General features: G+C 38.2%; 2 protein-coding genes across 5 annotated transcripts in view; one reads left to right on the forward strand and one right to left on the reverse strand.

Annotated features, from left to right (window-relative positions):
• The window catches only part of RAB22A (RAB22A, member RAS oncogene family), an 18,930-nt gene extending 12,368 nt beyond the window's left edge, over positions 1-6,562 (reverse strand). Inside the window, exons 1-3 of the mRNA XM_071760222.1 lie at positions 6,171-6,562; positions 4,213-4,292; positions 1,791-1,872 (exon numbers count right to left, since the gene is read on the reverse strand). Of these exons, the coding sequence (XP_071616323.1) occupies positions 1,791-1,872; positions 4,213-4,292; positions 6,171-6,206 (198 nt within the window). The 5' untranslated portion in view covers positions 6,207-6,562. The remainder of the gene's footprint in view (positions 1-1,790; positions 1,873-4,212; positions 4,293-6,170) is intronic.
• Positions 6,492-24,025, forward strand: part of LOC139803752 (serine/threonine-protein phosphatase 4 regulatory subunit 1-like) — a 22,886-nt gene continuing 5,352 nt past the window's right edge. Inside the window, exons 1-17 of one of the 4 annotated variants that reach the window (XM_071760212.1) lie at positions 6,492-6,622; positions 6,744-6,788; positions 11,223-11,355; positions 11,670-11,776; positions 12,399-12,541; positions 13,020-13,166; positions 14,447-14,554; positions 15,622-15,687; positions 16,292-16,450; positions 16,981-17,174; positions 17,537-17,967; positions 18,733-18,965; positions 19,968-20,075; positions 20,579-20,764; positions 21,343-21,504; positions 22,114-22,214; positions 23,262-23,382. In XM_071760212.1, the coding sequence (XP_071616313.1) occupies positions 6,616-6,622; positions 6,744-6,788; positions 11,223-11,355; positions 11,670-11,776; positions 12,399-12,541; positions 13,020-13,166; positions 14,447-14,554; positions 15,622-15,687; positions 16,292-16,450; positions 16,981-17,174; positions 17,537-17,967; positions 18,733-18,965; positions 19,968-20,075; positions 20,579-20,764; positions 21,343-21,504; positions 22,114-22,214; positions 23,262-23,382 (2,451 nt within the window). In that variant the 5' untranslated portion in view covers positions 6,492-6,615. Of the gene's footprint in view, positions 6,623-6,743; positions 6,789-6,831; positions 6,933-11,222; positions 11,356-11,669; positions 11,777-12,398; positions 12,542-13,019; positions 13,167-14,446; positions 14,555-15,621; positions 15,688-16,291; positions 16,451-16,980; positions 17,175-17,536; positions 17,968-18,732; positions 18,966-19,967; positions 20,076-20,578; positions 20,765-21,342; positions 21,505-22,113; positions 22,215-23,261; positions 23,383-24,025 lie in introns of those variants that run through there. The other 3 variants (XM_071760213.1, XM_071760214.1, XM_071760215.1) reach the window with 3 other exon arrangements.

Raw genomic sequence — 24,025 nt, forward strand, 5'->3', positions numbered from 1 at the left:
GCCACACAGTGACTCCTCTCAGGTGTGTAAAATAAGCTTCACAGATATTGTTGCTGCTGGGTCAGAGCCCATATCTTTCCTGTTTTGATTTCCATAAAGATATCACTCAAGTCTAAAAAAAGACAGATAAGGAACATGCCAGTCATGAACAGATATGCTTCCTCAGATTGTAGTGTAGTGTGCTGAACCCAAAGTAGGGCATTCTCCCATTGCTTGCAACCACAGTTAAAGGGAACAGGATGGAATGCTAATATGTAATGGATGTTTCCTGCCAAGTTGTGGTAGGCATGTTTATAAAGCTTTCCATTTAAGATTACCAGCCCCTCAAAATTCATTCTCTACCTCACAGAAGACACATTCCAGAGTTAACATTTCAGAATGGGCTAGGATGTTCACTTAGGACAAACTATTTGCAATGGATGTTGACTGACTGATAGTAATGGAAGGACTTGGACACTCCTGATAACATGGATACTGCTGGACATCTCCCTGGGACACAGCCCTGATAAGCTAAGTTTGTTTCCTTCCAGCAGTACCATGAAAAGCAAATTGTCATTCAAAATCCAGAGCACTGAAATGCAATACAAATATATCTGAGTTATTTTCCAGCCATCAATACTCTTAGCAAGCTGAAAACTAGCAAGTCAGTTTCACCAGGACTCCAAAAGGTCAGGTAACAGGAGTGAGACTTTACAAGTTTTGGGTTGGGTTTTTTGGGGGGTTCTGGGTTTGGTTTTTTTTTTTTGCATTGGTGAAAAAGAGCCTGAAAAACAGTCCAGCTGCATTTAGCCAGTTGTCTTTAAGTAATAACCCAACCTAATCAAACTGATTCTTACTGGGGATGGCTCTGATGTCTAACTTTGTTGCAGTTATCTGATATCCTACATAAACTCATTATAAGTAATTGACAGTTGCCAGTAGTTAACAGTTCAGAAATAGCAAGAATTAGCACTGTTAATACAGCTATTATAATTTCTGCTAATTACTAGGAATCCAGAAACAAACAGCTAGGGAAGCTTCCTTTTTAAGTTCTAGGTAAAAATAATACAAATTAATTGTGTTTTAATTTGATTTTATTTAAATAGTTTTCTTGGAAGCTTTTGCCATCTTCTCTAAGAACTGTACATGCTGCAGAGATAAAACCCCCAAACTACAAAATTAACATTTCAAAACAGATTTCTTCACATAGCTTCTAACACTTTCAGATCCGAGAAGTAAAACTTTACAAAACAATAAAAGATCAGTTATGACCCAAAACACTGTTTGAAACACTGCTTGTGAAAACCTGAACCACATCCTTCTCACATTAATATCCCTAACACTGAAGGTAACAGAATGTATTGGCCATTGTATGTTTTTCCAGAATTGGGAGATTACTTGTACTATGGAAATTGATCATTCATTTCACTTTTATTCTCATCTTGCACATTGCACTGGTTGCAAATACTGCAGTTGAATGCTTAAAACTAAACTAGAAATGGTACTAGAATCAGGCAGCTTCCTCCCTGCTTTTTTTTCCTTTTGAAACAGCACTCCCTGTCATTGAACCTTAATCCAGTCTTTTGTTTTAGAAGTTCCTCTTCTGAGGTAATTGTCCTTTTTACTTGTACCCTGATAACACCTAAAAATAAAACTATATGTACAAGACCCATATCTTGATGGAAACCTGCAAAGAAGCAAAGGTTTTAATAGATGTTCATAAAGCAGCTCACATTGTGACTTTCAAGGGCAGGGATGAAAAATAAACCACTCCTGCCAGTACCATCACCACAGACACTCATTCTACTTACCCGTTCCTGTCCAGCTGTATCCCAAATTAGGAATTTATGCAGCTCATTTTGATACTGAACAGTCTTGGTCATAAATGATGCTCTGGAAAAAAAAGTTACAGTTTGTTTTTCATAATATATATTTTTGTATCATTGTCACAATTAACTTTTTTAAAAGTTAACATTTTAATAGAAGTGCTTTCCCCAAAAAAACCCTAACCTGATAAACAAAGATTTTTGTACATAAAAGCTGAAACTAATGAGGCAAGGTACCTCAGAGGATGGAATCTTCTTTTAGAGGATGAAATTCAACTAACAAAGCAGAAGGAACATGTATACAAATTTTAAGCTTTTATTGTTCATAAGGTCTTGATAAGCTTATGACCCAAAATATCAGAAAGCGCAGCCTTTTTAACAAATCACTTCAGTGTATAACAGAAATTTTTGGAGGGAAAGAGATCAAATTCTTCTGCTTTGTATCAGCTTTTTCTCTCTCTCTACTAACACTCAGATAAATGCTGTTAAATCCATACTTGGGAATAAGCTATGAGAGATCTGTATTGCCATTGCCAGATGTCAAGAGGACAAATAAATTGATAATCAATAACATGCTTGTTGTCTGCACTCTGTTCAGCTCTCAAATTGTGTCATTATATACTTCAATCTGCAGAGGCTCTTGCACTTCCAGGAGACAAAAAAAATCTCTTGGTATGCCCGAGCTGCTCCAATCCCCTCCGTCTTCCAGGTGTTTTACATTACAATGTTGCAGAAATATTATAAGGTACTTTTGTGCTATACTTGATCTGCTTCACATGATACAGTGCATTTCCCACAAGAAGAGGACTTCAGAGACCTAATCTTTTCATTACCTGTGGGCACCTTTTTTTGCTAGAAAAGCCACACCTGAATTCAAATCCTTACAGACTAGGAACCATAGATGCCATAATTACTTTAAGCATATGAGATCTTTTGTTATGATCTTTAAAACCTTTTGTATACTTCATCCTTGTCAGTTGAAAACACTGCAGACATCCAAACTTGTTCTACTGTCAGTTTTGGACAGGATGTAGGATAGGATCCTGGAGCTTCTTACAGTACTCCCAACCTTGCTGTAGACTCAGAGAGCAAGAATCTTTCAGCACTATCAACAACATTAAATATCTGAGTCAAAGACTCCAGATTTCAGTTTATCTCTGAGCTTAAGTACCACCAGGGCATTGATTTTAATGCAGTCCATGATACTTTTGTAGTTAATACAGCTGAAGTCTTTGGGCATGTCACAATGTTAACAAGAGGACAAAACAGCTCCCTATGTTTAAAAAAAAGACAGGAAGCAAATACACAACACTTTCAGCTGTAAAGGGTAACCTTCTCCCCATTCTTTAAGCTCAGATGGTTTGCCAAACAGCACATCAATCTTCAAAGCTGATTACTCTTTTAAGAAGCCAAATGTAAGATTGCAGAATCCCTAAAAAGAGTCTACATACTTGCTATAGGATACCTTGTAATTTAATACCAGTATTTACATCCAAAACAAAAGGCAGAGTGTGAAGGGGGGAAGAGAAAGATGATAAAAACCTCTTTTTTTTTTTTTCTTTTCTTTTTTTTTTTCTTTTTTAAGAAGGACAGGATGAGACACAGCTGATTTTTATCAGCAGTAACTTTTGGGGTCAAAGCTGTAGTGGAGGCTGTGTGACACCTGTGACAGGAAGCTGCACCAACCCACCACAAACACTTCTCAGCATCAAGTGAAGTCAAGTCCCCCTGTAAGTAAAGAACTGCAGAGCACACAGAGCAAAGAAACAAAGCTGCAACCACTACAAGAATTCTTGACACTCCCCCTTTCTTCTATCAATTTTAAGATTTGAGCTCAGTAACATCTCTGCTCTTATGCTCAACTTTCAAATATCCTTACCTGAGACCAACTGCTTTAAGTTTTATCAGTTACTTACAAGTGTAACATGCATACAGATGTATAACATTAAAACTAATTCATGAAAACAACTACAACCTGAATTAGCATGTTAACTACCTTCAAAAACTTGACTCAAAAACCCAATAAAATTATGTACTTGCATTATTACTATACTTTGGAATTTAGGAGTAGTGCATGGGAAAAGCATATTGCTCTGTAAACAGAAGCATCTCTAGAGTAATTTATTCATAACTCAGAACCCCTAGCAAAATTTTGTTAACTTAGGTTAACAATACAAAACAGGTCCAGATTTTATACCTGAAAATGGAAGCTGCAGGAGTGCTGAACACACTCCTACCTTTCCTAAGGTACTCATGAGCTAATTAAGACTGCAGTCATTTTTATTACCACACTGAGCTGCCACACAGGGAAAACCCTCAAGTGATCTATTCAGGAGATAAAAATACATATTCATACAGTTAGGTTTTATTCTTGAATAAGCCACATTTAGTTTATTTAGTTTCTTACCCTATTGTTGGGTTGATGTTGGGATCAAAACTATCTTCTACAAATCTCCACACAATACTTGATTTACCCACACCAGTGTCCTAAAAAAAGAAAAAAACCAAACTATAAACCAGAAACAGTTGCAAGTGACAATAGTTACTATAAACAGATGATTCTTTTTGTCCTCAAATCTTTCAATACACTCTGCATGAACACATTCCTGTAGAGAATCTCAGAGAAGTTAAGATTCTCAAAGACTGCAGGTATTATACTTAACAGAAAAATGAAGTCTCTGATAAGTTACAGTTTTCTGTTTTCATCTTAACAAAAACGTTAAGATGTTTTTATGGAGAACTATACACAACTGCATTTGTGCATATTATCCATTATTCAAACTTTCTAATTTTTTTTTCTTCCCCCAATACTTCGCATGAATTGCATTTGATTAGGAATAGGGAAAGACCATCTATCACTTTTAGTAAAATGGTTCTACATTTTTGCAAGCCAATGAAGCACATAAATTATACAAGTGTGACACATGCGTTTCAACATCTGACTAATGCTGTCCCACCCTGCCTAATGAAAGACTTGAAATTTCTCCTGTGACACACCTGAAACATGTTTCTAATGTGACTCTACAGACCTGTATATGATAAAAGAGGAAACATGTAATAAAAATTCTGGGTCATGTATATATTTGCATCACTGACTCCATCTATATATAATAAAAAGATATACACAAGGCACTTTCAGGGGTTAACTAAGGCAACAAAGTATTAGAACTGTTCTCAATAGCAGTTGGAAATTTAAAATGGCCATTTAACTAAAAACAGGTGAAGACAAACTTTTCCTTTTTATCTCCAAACACAGTAAAACTTTAAGAAAAAAAGAGGAGCTGCTTCATTAAAAACGAAATTTTATGTCATTCTTGAATCTTCAGAATACTGTAGCAAAATTGGGTACAGTATATACACTTGTATTGATCTTCTGAAGCGATTTTCCTCTCAAGGAAAAAGATATTAGCTCAGTTCGGTATTTTTTAATATATGTGGGCCAAATAAGCAGAGCAAATCTTAAGAAAAATATATATGTAGTTCCTGGCTTCAGAAGTTCAAAGACCAGTTTTCCTGGGTGCTTATTCTCCTTATCTTACAGGATGAAAGGTTTCTCAGGTCGGATGAACACAAGTAGTAGCTAGTAGTTACTACAAATGCCTTAATAACACAAAACACAGGAACACGTCATTTTCTCCCCGAAGGGCAATGTGGCCGTATAGAAGCAGAACTCAGTTCTGCCTCTCATACCCTCTAAAACACGGAATTCAGACACAGGTGTAGCCAACCCCACCTGTTCAACGTGAGCCTCCCCAGTGAAGCCTTCAGACCAACCCAAGCCAACACACAGCTTTAGAGACGTAAATTTTATTTCTAAACTTATACTTCGCTTTACTTTATGTCTCCTTCTTCCACCACCTGCAACATTTGGGACATTTTCAAAGCTTACATATGTTGTTTTTAAAAAAAAAAAAAAAAAGTTCAGGCCCCTCCTCCTCTCCTGCGAGTTTAACTTCAGGTGCTTTCATTTAGTTATTTTGCGAACTACAATCCTGAAACAGCTTGCTAGGAAGAGGGAAACTGGATGTTAGTGCTTTCTCTCTCTCTCTTTTTTTTTTTTTTTTTTTTTTTAGGACAACATTGTGAGGGGGGGAAAAAAAAAAAAAAAAAAAAAAGCGGTATTTACCTCTCGAAAACGCCTCCCCCCGCGGAGGGGAAGGCCCTTACGGGCGCTCTCTCCCCTCAGCGGGCCGGGGCCCCAGTTCTGGCGGCAGCAAGGCCCACCCTTTACCCGGGGAGAAAAACCCCATATTTCAGAGCCTCCCCGGGGCTCACACACAGGCTCTCCCCCCCCCAGACAGAGGCTCTCAGGCCAGTCCCTCAGCAGGCTCCCTCCCGCGCCCAGCACCGAGGCCAAGTACTTACCCCTAGAAGGCAAACTTTCAGCTCCCTCAGAGCCATGGCCGGGAAGGCTGCGCCTTTAACAAGCGCCTGAGACGCAGCCCTGAACGATCATAGCCCTTCCTCAGGGACGCGTAAACTTGAGGCCTATGGGGGCAGCCCCCTGCCTCCCCCACGCCGTGGTTACCAGTAAACCTTCCTCCTCAGGCTCCACAGACGCGGCGCCATCTTGGGCGGCCCGACGGAATCACCTGACCGCTTTCCACCCCCGCTGCCGCCGAGGTTTTCTTCTCTCACAGGAGGCGACGGCGGGCGCTGAGGGGAGGTTTGCCCCCCCGACAGCGGCTGTTTATAAAACCGGCAGCGTTCCGGCTGCGTGAGGGCTGACCCGGGGGCAGGAAGTACCGGCGGCTCCTCCCTTTGCCCTCCCGCTCCCCTCCTTCTCCTCCTCGCCCATGTCCATTCCAAGATGGCCGGTAAGTGGGGCCGGCGGGCAGGCGGGGGGGTGCTGGGGCGGCTCACCCGCGGCTGCCGCCGTCCTTGCCGCAGCCCTCCGAAACCAACCCCCTGGTGTCTCTCTTCTGTTTTTGTTTGTAGGGATCCCTTTGTATTTTGTGGATTTGCAGGATGACTTAGATGATTGTGAGTAACTGTTTTTTATTTTTCTGCTCCCTATTTAGGCCTTCCCCCGCTCTCCCACATCGGGGTCCTTCTGTCGTCCTCTTTCCCTCTCCTCGTTTTTATCCAGGTTAGGGCGAAGGGAGGATTTTGAGGCCGTTTCTGCGGGTAGGTGAAGGTTTATAGGCGTTAGGGCGCACCAATTCAGAAAGTATTTGTGTGTGTACAGGAGCGCGGTGCAGGCGGGCAGTGGGCTTGCTGCCTCCCTCAGCTGCCGGCCCTCGCCTCATCTGCTGTGTTTCAGAAGCCTTTCAGTGCTGGCTGATGGGGCGAGCCGTCGAAGAACTGACAGCCTCTTCGAGCGGGATTTTGGGGGGTCCATCCCGGCGGGGAAGGAGGACCCGCGGGCGGGAGGCATCCCTGGGGCGGTGTCTGGACACCGACCTTCAAAAACCCCATTTTCACAGTTTCCAAGGGCCGCTGAGCTGTTGGGTTCCGTGTAAGCAGCACCTCCAGCAATGGCCAGTGATGAATCTTTAGAAAAGGAAAACGGGTCGGGCCGGACCGGCGGGGGTTTAGGGGATTATCTCTGCTGTTGTTGTCGGTGGTAGATACCCTGGAATAGCTGAGGGATTTCCTAGTAGCGGTAGGTTGTGGGGGTGAGACTTTTCAATGAGGACGCCGGGTGCTTTGCTGTTCCTGCGTCCCAACCGCACAGGTGCTCCGGTGCTGCGGTCCTCGGGAGCGGAGGTAAAAGGAAAACCGCTGTTGCGCTCTGGTTGGCGAATACAAGCCAGTGGTTTTAGGTTAAATACCATGTTGTGGGTCCTAGGCCAGGTGAACAGCTCCACCTCAAGCAGGTGCTGTTCAGAGCTGGGTTACAGAATTAGAGCTGAACGCCTATCAGTAGCTCTGAGGTGTTGCTTAAGGCAATAAATCTCTGAACAATAATTATGTGAACCTGGGATACCTTAGAAAGCGGCTTTATGGTTTCATTAACAGCTTGGATGCTGGGTTGATTTCTCTATTAAAAAAAACCCCTGATGCTTACATTTGTTGCCTGTGAGAGACTGTGTTTACCACACAACCATCATTGTTTAATAGTACTTGAGAATGTGTAACAGATGGATTCCCCCCTCCCCGAGTGTAGCATGAGTAAATTAATTACGGAAGAAGGTGGTCTTCAGGAACACCAGGGGAAATGTTAGCATACAAATAAGATTAGAAGTGCATTCCTGTGGAAAAATGTGCAGAGACACAAAGATTCTGCAGGCAGGGGGTCCTTCAGTGGGATTTTGTTAGTTGCAACTTTTAAGTGTTGTTGTTTTTAGTCTTTGAGATGCCTGCGTTTCACTAATAACTATTAGAGAAAATGTTTGTATTTTGGTAAAGTTTGGGATCTTTTGGATTCGGCATGTAAGAATTCTTGGTTTGTTTTTGTTTTTGTGTTACTTGAAAATATTTTCAGCGTTTCTCTTACACAGATAAACTGTATTCTGTGAGTGTTATTTATTTTAAAGCTGCGATTAAAAAGCATCCTCTTTACCTTGATTGAAAAGCTAGAAACCTAAGAAAAATACGGAGGACAGCATTTGGTAACTCTGCAAGAATTTGCTTTAAGAGAGGTCGTTGCTTGCTGCAGTAAGAAAATTTTAAAAGTTTGTAAGAAGTCATCACCTTAGATGCATTAAATAGGAGTTTGGTGGGAAGGACATAAGCTGATATGTTTCAATGTGCTTATGCTGATTTAAAGTCTGGTTTGCAATGAATTCCCTAGCAGAAGAGCTGCAACTGTTGTTGCTGGAGCACCTTTTTTATGGTGCCCTAATTGAAAAAAAAAAAAAAGGAACAAAAGAAACAAAATATTTGATAGTGCTAATAGATGCCTATCTGTTTTAATTGATTGGGTCTTTCTGCGTTGCTCCCAGATACAATTTTCTTCTCCCTGTCCTAAGAAAACAACACCAAAACTCGTGTGTCATTTGAGGTGAGGTTGCTAAATATGTAAAGTACAGCAGAAATAAATGCAAACTGGTGTTGTCTGATGTGGTCTTGGCCTGGAACCAGGAGTGACCATCAGTAGGAGTTAAGTGTTCGTTCTCAGTTTCTGGTCAGTCTTTGGCTGCTCCATTGAGGCTGGATTTGTCTGTTTTGTGGATTAATAAGCTTGATGCTTGGAGGCAAAACTAGTTTGGGTATTTAATAAAAATGTTCAGATAAATCCGTTCTTGCCATAAACAGTAATTAATAAGCTTTATATATGGGGTCACTTAAAATTTGTGTAAAAGAAATTATCTGTCTCAGTATGAGCATGTAGATAAAGTGATGTGGGTTTTTTGAGCATTATTGAAATCTTTGATTTAAAAATATTCTTTGATTAAATTCATTCATTTGACAATGCAGCTAGATTTATGGCATTGAAAGCTGTCTCTTGTTTGTGTTACAGTAGAGTTCAGGTGTCATGACTAGTTCATGACAAATCCAGCAAAGTTATGGTGCATTTTAGGAAATGAAAAATCACTATAACTGTATACTTATTATCTGGAAAAATTATCTTAATTATGCCCTTCATATAGTAAATAAAATATATTTTTTAATTGATTTTTCCTTTTTAAAATAGCAGGAGAGAAAATGACTTTCCTGAGCTAATGAAATCATTGCACTCTGCAATAGTATTTACTGCCTTGTATTGGAAAAGGTGGATAGTGAGCCCAGCTAGGGATGCTGAACTGCACAGTAGGTGTTTCTTATAGGCTCTAAATAACTTTTCAGTCTAGGTAGAACTAGAGAATGGTGAACTCAAGTTCAGCTGTGAATGCTGTCATGTTTGTTCTTGTTAGTTGGTGGACAGATTTCAAGCTTGATTGTTTTGTATCATTAGAGAGAAAAATACTGAATGTTTGCATCATCTGTGAAAGAACATTAGAAAAGAAATAATAGTTCATTATTTTTCTGTAATTTTATTTCTAGTACTTTGGTGTATTCTGAAGCTTGCAAACACGGCTTCTTATTTTACAGAAAAGAAAAGGAATATTTTTGAGAAAAGACAAAATGGATTCTGCCATGACTGTTACTTACTGATGTGTACTGAGAGTGTGTGGAAAAAATTTCAGGAATTTAATTCTCTTGGTCCTGAGCTTAAGCAGTTTGCTCTTTTTTCACTTTGGTCTTGGAAGCACTGGTGTGTTTTTAGCTACTCTAAATGAATAATAGAACTACTCCAGGTAGTAAAATTAAGCATCCTAGTCCCAGGTGTAGTTTTGTAGTAAAACTTTGAATTGAGATTTGCTTCATTATCTGAATTGGTAGGAATCCTGAGATATTTGAAGTAAACTGATAAGAGCCTTCTTTTTTAAACTGTTTCTTAATTCAACAAAGGGGCACTAAAATTAATGGCATTAATTCTTTTAGTAAATCTTTCTTTATAAAACAGGAGAGAAGGCTCAAAAATTAGCTAGTAAGAAAGTGCTGAATCAGTCTGGATTTTAAAATACATTTGTGTTATAACTGCATATCTATAAGGGTGGTCAGAGTTGAGTTTGGATATGGAGTTTGTTGCAGCCTCGAAGGACATCTGAAGTCCTGTGTATGCTGCATAGCTTCCTGTGAGCTTTCAGTGCTACAGTAGATTTCTTTTGAAGTAGCAAATACTGCAAATGCTACTTCTTCAGGTGCTTTGCTGGGTGTGTGGGAAAGCTAGGAAAACACATGGACAGATGAGTCCCAGGCAGATCTGTGCTATGTGAATTACACTTGTGCAAGATGAATGTTTTGGATCGGGCAGAACTGAAAATACACAAAGAGCAGCCCCTAGAAATAATCATGACCTATTGAATGGTGTCAGTACAACACACAGTCATTGGACAAAGCCATGAATAATTAGCATGTGTTGCTCATTATGTACCTCTGGGTTCCCTTGTAGTATCTGGATGCATTTGGAATGTGAACGTTCTAGTCCCATGGTTTTCTTCTGTTTGAATGCTATTGAACATGGTAGAGCTTATTGTCTACAGCGAGGAAAACTCATCACAGTAGACACAGGAAACAATACAGTTTGGGATTTTCCGTCATTATTAGAATTTCAGTTTCTTTTATAGGGCTGATTTTGCTTTTGAATGTGTCTGGAAGTTTGTGGCATGTGGTTTTGTTAGCTGAGTCTCTTGACTTGGTGGATGTGGTTAGTCCGTTCTAATTACGGAGTAAAATGTGTTAAAAACCAAGGGCTTATGACAGTTGAAACGAATGAAAATTCAAAGAATGAATTTACAGGTCTATAGGCAAGTGTTGTTCTTCGTCAGGAAAAATTGAAGATTTTTTTCTTTTTGTAAGCCATTCCATTGAAGAATAATTATTGGTATAGTGTAGTTAACATAGTAATATCTGTTCCTGACTTCATGATTGGGTTGTGTTTTTGTATTTGGTTTTGGGTTTTTTTGACTACTCTTCCTGTCTTTCAAGTTGGATTTGAAGATTATGGACCAGACTGTGATAGCATGAGGATAACAGCATTCTTGGATATTCCTGGACAGGATAATTTAACTCCACTGGCTCGCCTCGAAAAATATGCCTTCAGTGATAACATATTTAACAGGTAAGGGTACAATGTAAGAGTCTGATAGCATTCTGGCTGTTAAGGTGTCACTGCTTTTTTTATTATTCTCCTAAGCACATACCTAGTACTATTTCTGTTTGAATAACTTTTGTGTAGCATTTCCATTAAAAGAGTTTTCCATTCTTTAGTATCTCTCTTGATTGCATCTTTGTTCTGTTGGGAGGTGTAGAAACTCTATCATTTGTAGCTTGATCTTTTAAAAAGAGCCTGCCTTGTTTGATAAGTTCCTTTGCATCCCATCAACATGTTGTTGGCAGGACATTACAGCAATTAATATGTTGTTTATTCCACAGGCAAATTATTGCCAGAGGTCTTTTGGATGTCTTTCGAGATTTCAGTAATAATGAAGAAGACTTCCTGACTGTAATGGAAATAATGGTCAGACTCTCTGAAGATGCAGGTTTGAAAGTTGTTTTTCAAATCTTTGTCACTTTTTTTACATAAACTGCAATAGAGACATCAGATTTCAATTTTGAGGAGGCAGTGAGTGAACTAAAGAAACCAAATCATCTAAGAGTATTTCCGGTCAGAAAAGATGAGATTTATTTTGTCCTCTCCTTTGGAAGAAATTTGTATGGTGTATATATAAAAATGAAAGGTACTTACTTGGTATAAAGCCCTAGAAGTAGTGTTAATAAATGTTACTGTTAATTATTAGTAATATTTTTCAAGGAATTAATCATATCAGAACATACAGTGTATGTGGCACGGAACAGTTGTGTCTCTAATACATTTACATAAAATCATGGCGATTAGGTTTTATAGCTGGCACTCTTGCTTTATCTGATTTATTAGGGAACTGATTGCAAGTCACTGGACTGTGATGATGTATGTAAGGCTGTTCTGTTTTATTTTATTCAGCTTTCCTTTAAGAGCAGACAGTCTCAGAGGTGATATTTCTTGTTCTGAGTATTTTCTTTTCCTCAGTTGTGAAAACATTAAATAAAAAATATGCTACTTTTTCTTAAGGCACTTGATCTTAATTTTTTATTTACTGATGTGGCTTTTCCTTTTATTGCTAGAACCAACTGTAAGGACAGAACTGATGGAACAAATACCTCCTATTGCCATTTTTTTGCAAGAAAGTCGACCAAAATTCCCAACTGCATTTTTTGAGTACCTGATGCCCATAGTAGTGCGATACCTCACAGATGTTAACAATCAGGTAGGAAAAATAGATTGCATGAGTTGAATCAAACACTGTGTGGTTCAGTGAATTTCAAGCATGAGGAAGAGATACTAGGAAATTCCATGTTGCTTGATAACTATTTTATATGGTGCTTTAGCTTTATTGGTTTCAGCTCACTTTGCTAGCAGTTCTGAATTTTTTAATATATTTTCACTAGCACGTAATGGGAAATCTGCAGGTTTTGCCTGGCAGCATATTGACACAGTATTTTACATCATGGCTTACAAGTCCTGTCTTCTAATTCATCTTTTGGCTTTTCCACAGAATTTGGTGAAACATCATCCAATGATTGTATTAAACTTCAGTCTTTCTAATTCCTTAAATTAGAGATGAGTGGTTTTCTCTGCTTTTTAACTCAAACCTGTGTGTTCATTGAAAATGTGTCATTTGTGGTTCTTACATCAGTAAATGGTTTTACAGTGGCATACTTTTGTATGTTTGTTCATATTAATAGGTCAGAAAGGCAGGTCAAGAAGCACTGCTTATACTGCTAGAGCAAGATCTTGTTGCTCAGAATGACATTGAGAATAAGGTGTGTCCAATTCTGTTGGATCTCTCTGCTCCTGACAGTGATGATGAGTATAAGGTGGAAGCTGTGAATGTAAGTTAACTTTCCCTTTTACTTGATTTTGTTCTCTATCAGTGCTACTGATTTAAAAAAAAAAAAAAAAGGAAAAGATTCTGTTTTCACTTTCAAGAAATCATCTGACTCCACAGGAAAATGCTGGTGTGTAATTACATTTCAACATGGATATCTGACACCTGATGTGTAAAATAGTTTAGGAGGTAGATTTTCCTCTTCCATGTTTGGGAGTTGTATATTGCTTAGGCAGTTTTTCAGGGTGACATCTGAGCACCAGATGCCTTTTAGGAGTTTGAAAATTTGTAGGAAAGTCCTTGAATGGGGTCTTCCTTGTATCATGTTTAGCATTCTATTAAAAAGGGAAATGTTGCTCAGAATAAAGCTTATTTCTGTGGAGGTAGCCTCACTTTTTGAAAAATAAAAATAGAGGAGTACTGTTAATCTGATAAGGTGTGTAAGCATGAGCAGGCAGAACAGTTAAGTAGAAAGGTGCATGAGAGCCCTTTCTTTTTTTCTCGTGCTCAGAATCCGAGAAAATGGGAGCTGAAAAGAAAAGGTAAAATCAAAAGCACCTGTAAAATCAATGTAGAATCAAAAGCACCTGCTGTAAAATAAAAAACACCTGATTCTCACAGCAGAAGCATTGTTATGGTAGTTGAAATTGACAGGTCAGAGAGCTCAGTTAATGAGCATGTGACCAATTTACTTTATGCTGTAGTGTTAACTCCTGAAATTTCTGAGTATTATTCGTGTAGACTGCATTATTATTATCTCATATATATAACTAGTTTATTTTACTTTCCCTTTTCACTCCTGTCTTATGTTGCCTGAGCCTGTAAAGAGCTGTGATTGTGCTAGTTTTTAAATAACTGAACAGTCCTGTTAAATCCAAGGGGCTTATGTGCATGCTTAAGCTTGAGATATTTCTAATATGCTTAAAGACTGATTTTGTGTGCTGGCTACTGCAATGGAACTTTTGTCTTCTCCATACAAAACTGTGGTGTATGCCATGTTGTAAAACACCTTGAAAATGCATTTATTAATAAAATATTAACCAGTTAAAAAAGACAATGGATTATGTGCAGAAAATGTTAAGTTCAGGCACAGTGGTGTAGAATGATTTCAGGTAACTATAGTTGTGTTTCACATAAAACACAGGTGTATGAAGATAAATAATTTGTAACCATTAAATAGATTTAGTTCCTCTCTTGGAGGTAATTTTTAGGAGAAATATTTGGCCATACTTGCAATCTTTGTAATTTTATTGTCCTTGCACATATCCTCTTCTTGATTTTTAGATAATCTGTAAAATGGCTTCTGTGTTAAGCAGAACAACAGTTGAACATATGCTGCTTCCTCGTTTCTGTGAACTGTGCAGTGATGGGAAATTGTTTCAAGTCCGAAAGGTTGGTGTCTTTGCAACCCTAAACCATGTAAAAATGGATTTGTATGTTACTGTTCAGATGCCTTGATGAACTTTTGAAAGAGTTTGGAAGATGAGTTTTAATTAATTATAGTTTTTGTAGTTCAGTAAAGAAAAAGGTAACAGTCCTTTATTAAAAGCTTTGGTGTATTGGTTAAACTGATCTTGCACAGTTAATAGTTATGCACAACGTATTCAAGGCATTGGTTATAGAATGCAAACAAGTTTCCTGATCTCCACCGTCTTATCCAAAATGAGAAATTCCAAGTAATAATACTTGAGGAGTGCTTCCCTTCAGAATAAATAAATAAATCTGGTGTTATTAAAAGGAGAACTTTTAATTCATGGTCCAGTACAAAAGGAAACTTGTAGCATAAGAAGGTTTAAAATATTTGAGTAGTCTTAAGGGTCAGGCAGAGCTTTAGCTTGGTCCTTAATGTAAGCTGTACTTGTTGGAATTTGAGCTCCATTATAACCTTTTAAACAAGCATATGGAAGGAATAAATTGTGTTCACAGTGTTATCTTAATTTGGCAGCATCTCTTTCCTTCATGAGAGTGTCCCTTTTGCCTTAATTATAGCATTTGTAATGTACTGTGAATGTCATTAACTTGAGACCTTTATTAAACTTTGCTTCAGCAAAGCTCTTAAGCCAGTCTCAGCCATAGCAGAGATAGTTCTGTCAGTACACCTAAGTCCTGACCCTTGTATCATATTTTACTCTGCTTTGGTTTTGACAGCTGTTGTTCAAAGTAGTTTAAACTTTCAAGGAGGTTGATTGTCCCTTTTAATGATTACTGAAATAGATGATGCTCTTCATGCAGAAAACTTCATTATTACTGATTTCAAACACGTGGCTTATGGAAGCTCATTTTTAATGAGTCTTTGTTTAGGATGAGTTAATATTACAGGATTTAGTTACATGGCTCAAGTTTGAATAGTCAAACATGAGCAGTTGTTTCATGGGATAAATAATGCATGGTGAAGTTGATAATAAAACTAATGCATCTGAAAGAGCCAGAATATTATGTGTTACTTTTTCATTTCTTAGATTTGTGCAGCTAATTTTGGTGACATTTGTAATGCAGTTGGGCAAGAAGCCACAGAAAGATTGCTGGTATGTAAAAATAAAAATCTACTTACAAGACTTGTTCAAAAGGTTTATCAATGAGTTCTTTTATTGTCTTCTCTGTAAATTAATCAACATGCCTTTTTAAAATTTGATTTGGCTACAGCTTTGGTTGCAGTTATGTAGCAAAACTGGAAATGAGTAGAAATCCAAAGTTCTTGTTTTGCGAAATGTTTGTAAAAATTTAATAGACAGGATGTATCTACACACACACACACATTTTAGAATTGTTGACTTTTTTTCCCCTGAACTGGATGATCAGTGAATTTATAGTTTCAGGAAAAATAGGCCATAAAAAATTCTAGTGCATATATATATATAGACATATGTATATATATATATATATATGTATATATATATTCCTAGTGCATATAGTTATAGGTAAAATCTAATGAAGTAAATGTGAGGGAATTTTTACAACTTTTTCAATTAATATTTGTTTTTAACCTGTCCCCATTTCTTGTACTCTTATTTTCTATCCTGAGTTGTTATTGTCTCCAGTTTATAAGAAAAAAAACCCTGTCTTGACAGTAAGTTGCTGTAGTCTTTATTTAGTCTTTAATTAGTCTTGTGTTTTTTTTATTTTTGGCAGATTCCCAAGTTCTTTGAACTCTGTTCTGATAGTGTTTGGGGGATGAGAAAAGCTTGTGCTGAATGTTTTATGGCAGTGTCTTACACCACATCCCCAGAAGTTCGCAGGAGCAAACTGTCCCCACTGTTTATCAGTCTTATTAGTGACACTTGCAGATGGGTAAGTAACTCACTCCACTTGATGCATCTTCTCAAGCAGTTGATACACAAATAAAGGGCAAGTCAGAAGTGTCCTGTAAAAGTTCACTAAACTAAATTTGCTGAGATAAGATTTTAGTACATAAGATTCTAATCTCCTCTTATGGTGTTTTTCCTCTCTCTTACTACTTAGAGTTTCTATCAGCAGGTTTCTTAAAAAGTGTAAACACTCTCCTGTAAAAAGTGTAACACAGGTTGCCTGTGTTAAAGGTATTACTTGAAATAGATAATGATGTCCTTTAAATTTGTAACTTTGAAAATTTTCCTTACTATGATTGCAGATACATGCTTAATATTCTAACACCTTTTGCTTGGATGTCACTTACATGGTAATTGATATTTGGATATGTTTGGTATTAAGTGAAGCTGCTACAGTAAGAACCAACTGGTCTAAAAAAATTAACTAAAAAATAAACCAAATTTTTCTTTTCCAGCATTAACAGTGTGGGAGTTGCATGAATCTTGATTGTTGTCTCTGTACTACTACCCCAGGTTCGTCAGGCTGCTTTTCAGTCTCTTGGCCCATTTATTTCCACCTTTGCAAACCCTTCCAGTGCTGGGCTTTACATTCGAGAGGATGGGACACTGAGTATTCGACCATCAGTGCAAGATGGGAATTCCAGTTCCTGTCAGCCAAGCAACAATATTACTTCAGTGTCCTCCAGCACAAATGCCACCCTGTCCAGGTAAAAGTTCATGAGAGATGTGGAGTGGAAGGGAGAAGAACAAAGTTAATTCTTTTTGTTGCTCTTCAGAGCTAAAAATCTCAACTTGAGAATATACTTTTAGAAAAGTATGAAGAGTTGAGATGTAACCACTGTACGCACTGTATGTGTTTGAGTGTAACCACTTTATTGAAAAATTGACTTTCTTGGCTTCATTAGGAGAGTAAAAAGCACAGTGGTAACATAAATTCTAAACTCTGTCATGCTGCAGAGAAAAGAAGCTTCTGTAGTTGATGCTGTCTTTAATGAAGTACTTTACTGAAAACTGTTGTCACAGAGTATTTTACCTTTTATTTGGATAACTGTGTGTGTCTGTTACACAGTTCAGAACAACCAATGGAAATCAAACCAGAATCATCGACTGAGGAGATGGCAGCTGAAGTTAACACAAAACTCTCAGTTGAGAACCTAAATAAAGACAAACAGGAAGAAAGCTCAGACTCTTCCAGCTCTGGAGAAGATGTGTCTCGGTTGTCTCAGAGTGACAAAGTTGCTGGTGTTGTAGAAGTCACAAAGGACAGCAGTTTTCCTGGAGCAAACTCAAAGCTACCATCTACTGAAGATGTATTTAATACCTTTTTATACTGGCGCCCTCCTCTGCCTGATATAAGTCAGGATCTGGAGTTGCTTCAGTTCAAGACTGAAAAGCACAAAGATAGCTGCTCTGTGCCATGTAATAACTGTGTTGCTAGCAGTGAAATAAAAAAAGTTCTAGAAAGCTTACAGGAGCACTTAAATGATCCAGATGTTCAAGGTGAGACTCTTAACAGTAAAGTCATGTTTTCACTGAGCAATTGTTCTTCTGACCTTTACAAAACCCTTAAATTGGCTTGGTATTTGTAACGTGGTAAGGGTTCTTGAGTGGTAAATTATAGTAGAGTTATTCAGCAGCCTTTTCCTCAAGACCTGAGTTATTTCTAAAGCAGCTGAGGAATATTTTTTCTCCTGTTATCATGAAATAAATTGGATCTAAATACGAAACAGAAAAAAACTTGATCAAATCTGTTAAGCTGTCTTTAAGTACTGTGTTTTTAGGGACAAAGCTACCTATTTCCAGCTGAGTTAATCTAATATTTGCTGAGTGAGAGTGGACCTAATTTCAAGTCATCCTTCCCTAGCCTCCCATATAAGCCTTGCTGATGAGAATGGTGATGATAGACTGCTAGTGGGATGCTTGTTTGTGTCCTGGGCCAAATCCTTTTTGACAAGCCTGTTATCCACACTTTCTTGTTCCATCAAGTGCCTTGAATACTGCAGTGAATTAACAGTTTTCATCTGCCTGTTCATTCATCTCTTCTCTGCATGCAGAGTCACATCTGCAGGAACTGCAGCATCATTTGGATTCCTTGCTGCAGTAGTAGTGAGAAGTAAGCTGGCTGGTAGTGTGGCATATTTAGATGACTATATACTATTTCTGTGCTGCTGAAACTGGGCTTTTTGTCTTCAGATTTAACTAAATAGAAATGTAATGCTCTCAAGTGCAGAAGGGAGACTAAAAAGTCATTTTTCCATTATACAGCTCAGGTCCAAGTGTTGTCTGCTGCTCTGAGAGCCGCTCAGTTTGATTCTGTTGGTGACTATGAGACCAAAAAAATGGAAGAAAGCAGTGGCAAACTTCAGAACAAAACTGTTTCAGATGAAACAAGTGTTTCAGATGCTACCTGTAGCCAGATGGAGGAGGATGCTTTTTCATCCCCAACCTCCCAGGATAATATCAGTGACCTGTCTGCTTCCAGTGTACTAAAAAGCACAGTAAGTATGCATTGTGCTTTCTGTCTGAAATGAATTCTTCTGTACTGTGTGTGCTCGTGTTGTCTCTGGTTTAATTGACCCACTTCTGATCTAAAGCCTTTGAACATACCTACATTGTCACTGTCATTTGCTACTTTTTAATGACAAAAAAGAAAAGCTATTGAGGGCTATTTTTTCTTTTTGCACACAGATCAGAGAGGAATTAGTTTTGCAGTTGTCTTTTTCAGATTTTTCAGATTCAGTTTTTTTTCAGATTAAATGTACTCCTCCTGTAATGAGTCTAAATGTGTCTAAAAATGTGTCTAAATGAGTCTAAAATTAGTCTTTTATCTCCAGACAGGAGGCTGAATCAGGTGGTGACACACTCACAGTTCCTGGTTACTGTTTCTTGATTATAATATATAGATAGATACTGTACAGTTTGTACAGTATTCAATGTTGCTGGAACATAAAGTGTGTGTGGAACACACAATTGTGTGAACACAATTGTGAAACACAAAGCAAAAATTATCTATGAAAAAAATTGTACATAAAACCCACTACTTTTATATATGCATGAATGCATACTTTGTGAACTTTTGAACTTTGTGTGGTTTGGTCTTTTTAATTCCTTCAAAGATTTTTGTTGATATTTAGGGAGAGGAGCAACTACTAAGTTGTCTTGTTTAGTGTAATTTATATTCATACCAAGAATACAAACCATTCAAGAATATAGTAAAAGTAGCTGTCCATAGTCTATGTAAATGCTGAGTTATTGTTAAATTAGTTTGCTTTGTTCAGAAATAAATCTCACTACCATTCATCTCAATGCTGTGATGATCTTAAGAGTGTTATGTCTAAGTGTACAGCTCTGTTGTCTTCCTGTAGTTGTATAAACACACTGCACAGGCTTTGCCTGTACAAAGCTTTATCTGTGAAAGGCAATTCTGTATCAGAATTGTGTTTTGTAATGCAATGCTTTGGAACTGCCCAAGCAGCAGTGTGTCTGATCCATTTCACCAGTCTGACCTTTTACAGGACTTGGAGGAGCAACACAGTGGAACAAGTGAATTTTTAAAGAAAGAGCAAGAAAATAATCCACCATTTGAAGATGAAAAATCAAAATTACAGGTGATGGAAATGGAATCTTAACTGCTTTAGTGGGATGTTGAATGCAGTTCATCTTATCCTTAATACAGTGATAGCTTTTCCAGTTATCAGTTGTAGAATGAGAAGAATACCAATTAAGAAGAAACGTATTTTCAGTTGGAAAGCTAGAAAAATTCTGCCTTTTTTGTGCTTTAGAGGTGATCTGTGCAACTTAGACAGATACTCACTATTTTGTTGCTGGATTTACTCTTGGACTTCAGCAAAGAAGAAATTTTGAGTTTGGTTTGGTGCATCCTGTTGATAAAGTAATAATTACTGTTCACTGCTGACTGTTCTAATGAGAGGACAAATCTACATAGGTCATTTCCACTTTGTAAAGCTAGTGCACAAAAGGAGTGTCTTTTCACTATTGGTGCTTTGCTGCCAGCTGATTGCTAGCAAGAGAATACTGTAGCACAACAGGTATCTTTCTTTCAGCTCTAAAATGAAGGTGTGTGTTGCTGATGCAGTGTCTCTATCTGCAGGATATCATACCTCAGCCTTTGTTAGACCAGTACTTGTCAATGACTGACCCTGCTCGAGCCCAGACTGTTGATACTGAAATAGCCAAACACTGTGCCTACAGTCTTCCTGGGGTGGCCTTAACACTGGGCAGGCAGAACTGGCACTGCCTGAAGGATACATATGAGACACTGGCCTCAGATGTACAGGTAAAAACTAAAAACCAAAGCTTCATAGCAAAAACTTAAAATTTTAAATTGCTTTTCTGTTCTGCTTGTTGCACTGAAGTTACAGCATTGTGTATTTTCTCATAAGAGATTAAAATGGTCACAAAGAATATAAAACTCGTGATCTTTCCTCAAAGTTAAGGATGTAAATCAGACTTCTTTGATAGGACAAGGGATAATGGGTGTAAATTGGAGCATAGGAGGTTCAAGTTGAATATCAGAAAAAATTTTTTTACTGTAAGGGTGATGGAGCCCTGGAACAGGCTGCCCAGGGGGGTTGTGGAGTCTCCTTCACTGGAGACATTCAAAACCCGCCTGGACACGTTCCTAGGGGATGTACTCTAGGGGGCCCTGCTCTGGCAGGGGGGGTTGGAGTAGATGATCTTTCGAGGTCCCTTCCAACCCCTAGGATTCTATGATTCTATGATTCTTAAATGTGACTAACATTTCCTACTAGCCCTGTTTCTTCTGCTCTCTCTGTCCTCACATAGGTGTAGTTGAAAAGCTGCTTTATTTTAGTTATGGTGCCTAATCTAGTTCACTTCTTAAACTGCTTGCAGTGGAAGGTACGCCGGACACTGGCTTTCTCCATCCATGAGTTAGCAGTTATCCTGGGAGATCAGCTTACAGCTGCTGATCTGGTGCCAATTTTCAATGGATTCTTGAAAGATCTGGATGAAGTGCGCATCGGTGTCCTTAAGCACCTGTATGACTTCCTAAAGGTAGGAAAGTGTAACTTATTTACCAAGATGAAATTTTTCTGACTCTGTTTAGTTTCTTGAAGTGTGCAGGTATCCATATCCAATTACATATTTAGTTTTGTGTGATACTGCCATTTTTTTCTGTGTCTACTGCTTTTTTACAAAGTGCCTATTTTCTGTCTCATCCCAACAAAGTACCAAAACTGAAAACCCTTTGTAAATGTGGTTTTAAATGCTCTCAGCTGCTGTAAAGGAATTACAATTTTGTGCAGTCCAGATGGAAAGTTGGACCATTAACAACTTGTGCTTGAGGCTGGAGAGAAGAGACCAAGTCTTGGAGGGCTGCTGCATAATAAGCACAAACCTTTAGCTTTTTGATTGCTCAGTCTTATGCCCAGGGATGATGTTTTGATGATGTCCTTGCAGAAGTAAGGACTTTAATGTATTTCTTTGGGTGTCAGTCTTGTGTCCAGGCAGTCAGCTGATTGTGCCCAATTTTTAGTGAGCATCTTGTGAATGGTCACTTGCTTTCAAGCAGGAAAATGCATAGAGGTGTGACTAGAGTAATACACCAGAGAACTGCAAGTATTGAATTTCATCAGTTTTATACTAGGAATGTTTTTTCTTCAGTTACTGCATGCAGAAAAAAGGAGGGAATACCTTTACCAACTTCAAGAATTTGTAGTGACTGATAACAGCAGGAACTGGAGGTTTCGTTACGAGCTGGCAGAGTATGTAATTTTTCACTTCATATTTTTACTCTACTAACATGGAAATGAATAATTACATTCAGAAGTTAGCACACCATAGTTAGGAGCCAAACTATTATAACTATTTTGTATTAAGGAACTGAACCTAGAAGCCACTGGCTGTTGGGGTTTGGTTTATTCTTTTATTTTGGAGGGGGTTTTTTAGTGTGGGGGCAGAGGGGTGGGAGTTGGCAAGTTGTGTTGTAATCAGGTATGACCGAAGCTTAAATGTCTGTGGTTATGCCAAAGCAGGGATCTGGTTTGCATACAGCTGATGAGATATGGCAATCTGATAGATGCTATTCATGAGGTTGCAGATTTTATTGAGTTCTAGATTGCCTTGTAAAAATTAGTGAAATGTGTGTACAAAGTTAACGATATCAAAGGCCTTTCCCAAGCCAAATGATCTAATAAAGACATTTCTCTAATGTGCATGAAAGAAAAAATAGTTCTATAAAATCTGTTTACTCGTATTTCCATATGACTGGATGTATAATGGAGATAGAGTAACATCCCACAGTTCTTTCTTTGCAAGCCCTCTTAATATTTGAAACACCCGAAGAGTGTTCATGGACATAGTTAATAGCTAAAATCCATCCTTCATGTTTATTTTATTGCTTTGTTAGGGCTATTGAGGATTTACTCTCCCTTTGTCATTTGGCAAAGTGACCTCACGCTCACTGCGGTGGGGAAGGTTGTGCAGCAGTTCCCTGACATCTAGTGGAGACTGCCACTCAGCTCTTTGGTTTGTGATGGCTGCTGGGAACACGGTGGCAGTGGTGTGGCTGGAATTTGGGATAAATTTGATTCATTGGTACACTGAGTTTGCATAAATGTTTCTCTTGGACTCACTGATGTATTAAAGCACATGTGCACCTTTATAAAGGAGAGAGATGAGCAAACTGGTCAAGGGCTTTGTAAGAACCATGGTAGTTTTGAGGCTCCAAATGATCCTTCTCTATGTTTAACAGATTGTAAAATCGAAGCAGGTTAGTGTTCTGCTTGTTAATCACTTCCTTTGTGTTCCAGGCAGCTGATCCTGATACTGGAACTCTACAATCCCAATGATGTGTATGACTACTTAAGACATATTGCACTAACTCTCTGCTCCGATAAGGTTTCGGAAGTTCGGTGGATCTCCTTCAGACTGGTAGGGGATTTAGTGCACTCCCTGGCAGGAGAGGAGGAAAATGATCCTTGAGAGGGAAAACTGAAATCACTTTGCTTTCTTTCAGACAAGTAGGCTGAATATACACGTTTTGATAAATATGATAACTTGGAAGTGAAATTAAAGTTGTCAGACTTCCACAGACATTAAACTCTTTCTCTGTTCTTTGTATGGGAATGCTAAATATACCTTCAGCTGGGTGAAAACCAGGATATAGAAGATTTGGGAGATCTTGTTCTGGGAGAAAAAAAAATGTTACTGATCTTTCCTCAAGGTTAAATTGTTATGAACTTCATGGTATTGCTGTCACCCCATAGATGTACTGAATGAGAACAAAGATTCCTTCCATTTCTTCCTTTGCTTCATGGCACCATGGAAATGGACATAATTTTTAATGGTTGCTTTAGTTTTTTATTGTTTGTTGTTTCACCTGAACAAAATTTTTTTTTCAAGCTTATATTTATTTTTTCCAGAATAAGCACAGTAGCTTCCTAAATTCTGCAGACACAGCTGATTACTCTGAATACCTTTTTTTTTGCGTCCCTTTGTAGGGACATTAATTCAAATGAAATCAAGCTTTTTTTTAACTTTAAGGGCTTCAAGTTAACTTTTTCTTTTTTCCCTT

Source organism: Heliangelus exortis, chromosome 16 (genome assembly GCF_036169615.1).
Source record: "Heliangelus exortis chromosome 16, bHelExo1.hap1, whole genome shotgun sequence".
In the NCBI taxonomy this organism is placed as follows: domain Eukaryota; kingdom Metazoa; phylum Chordata; class Aves; order Apodiformes; family Trochilidae; genus Heliangelus; species Heliangelus exortis.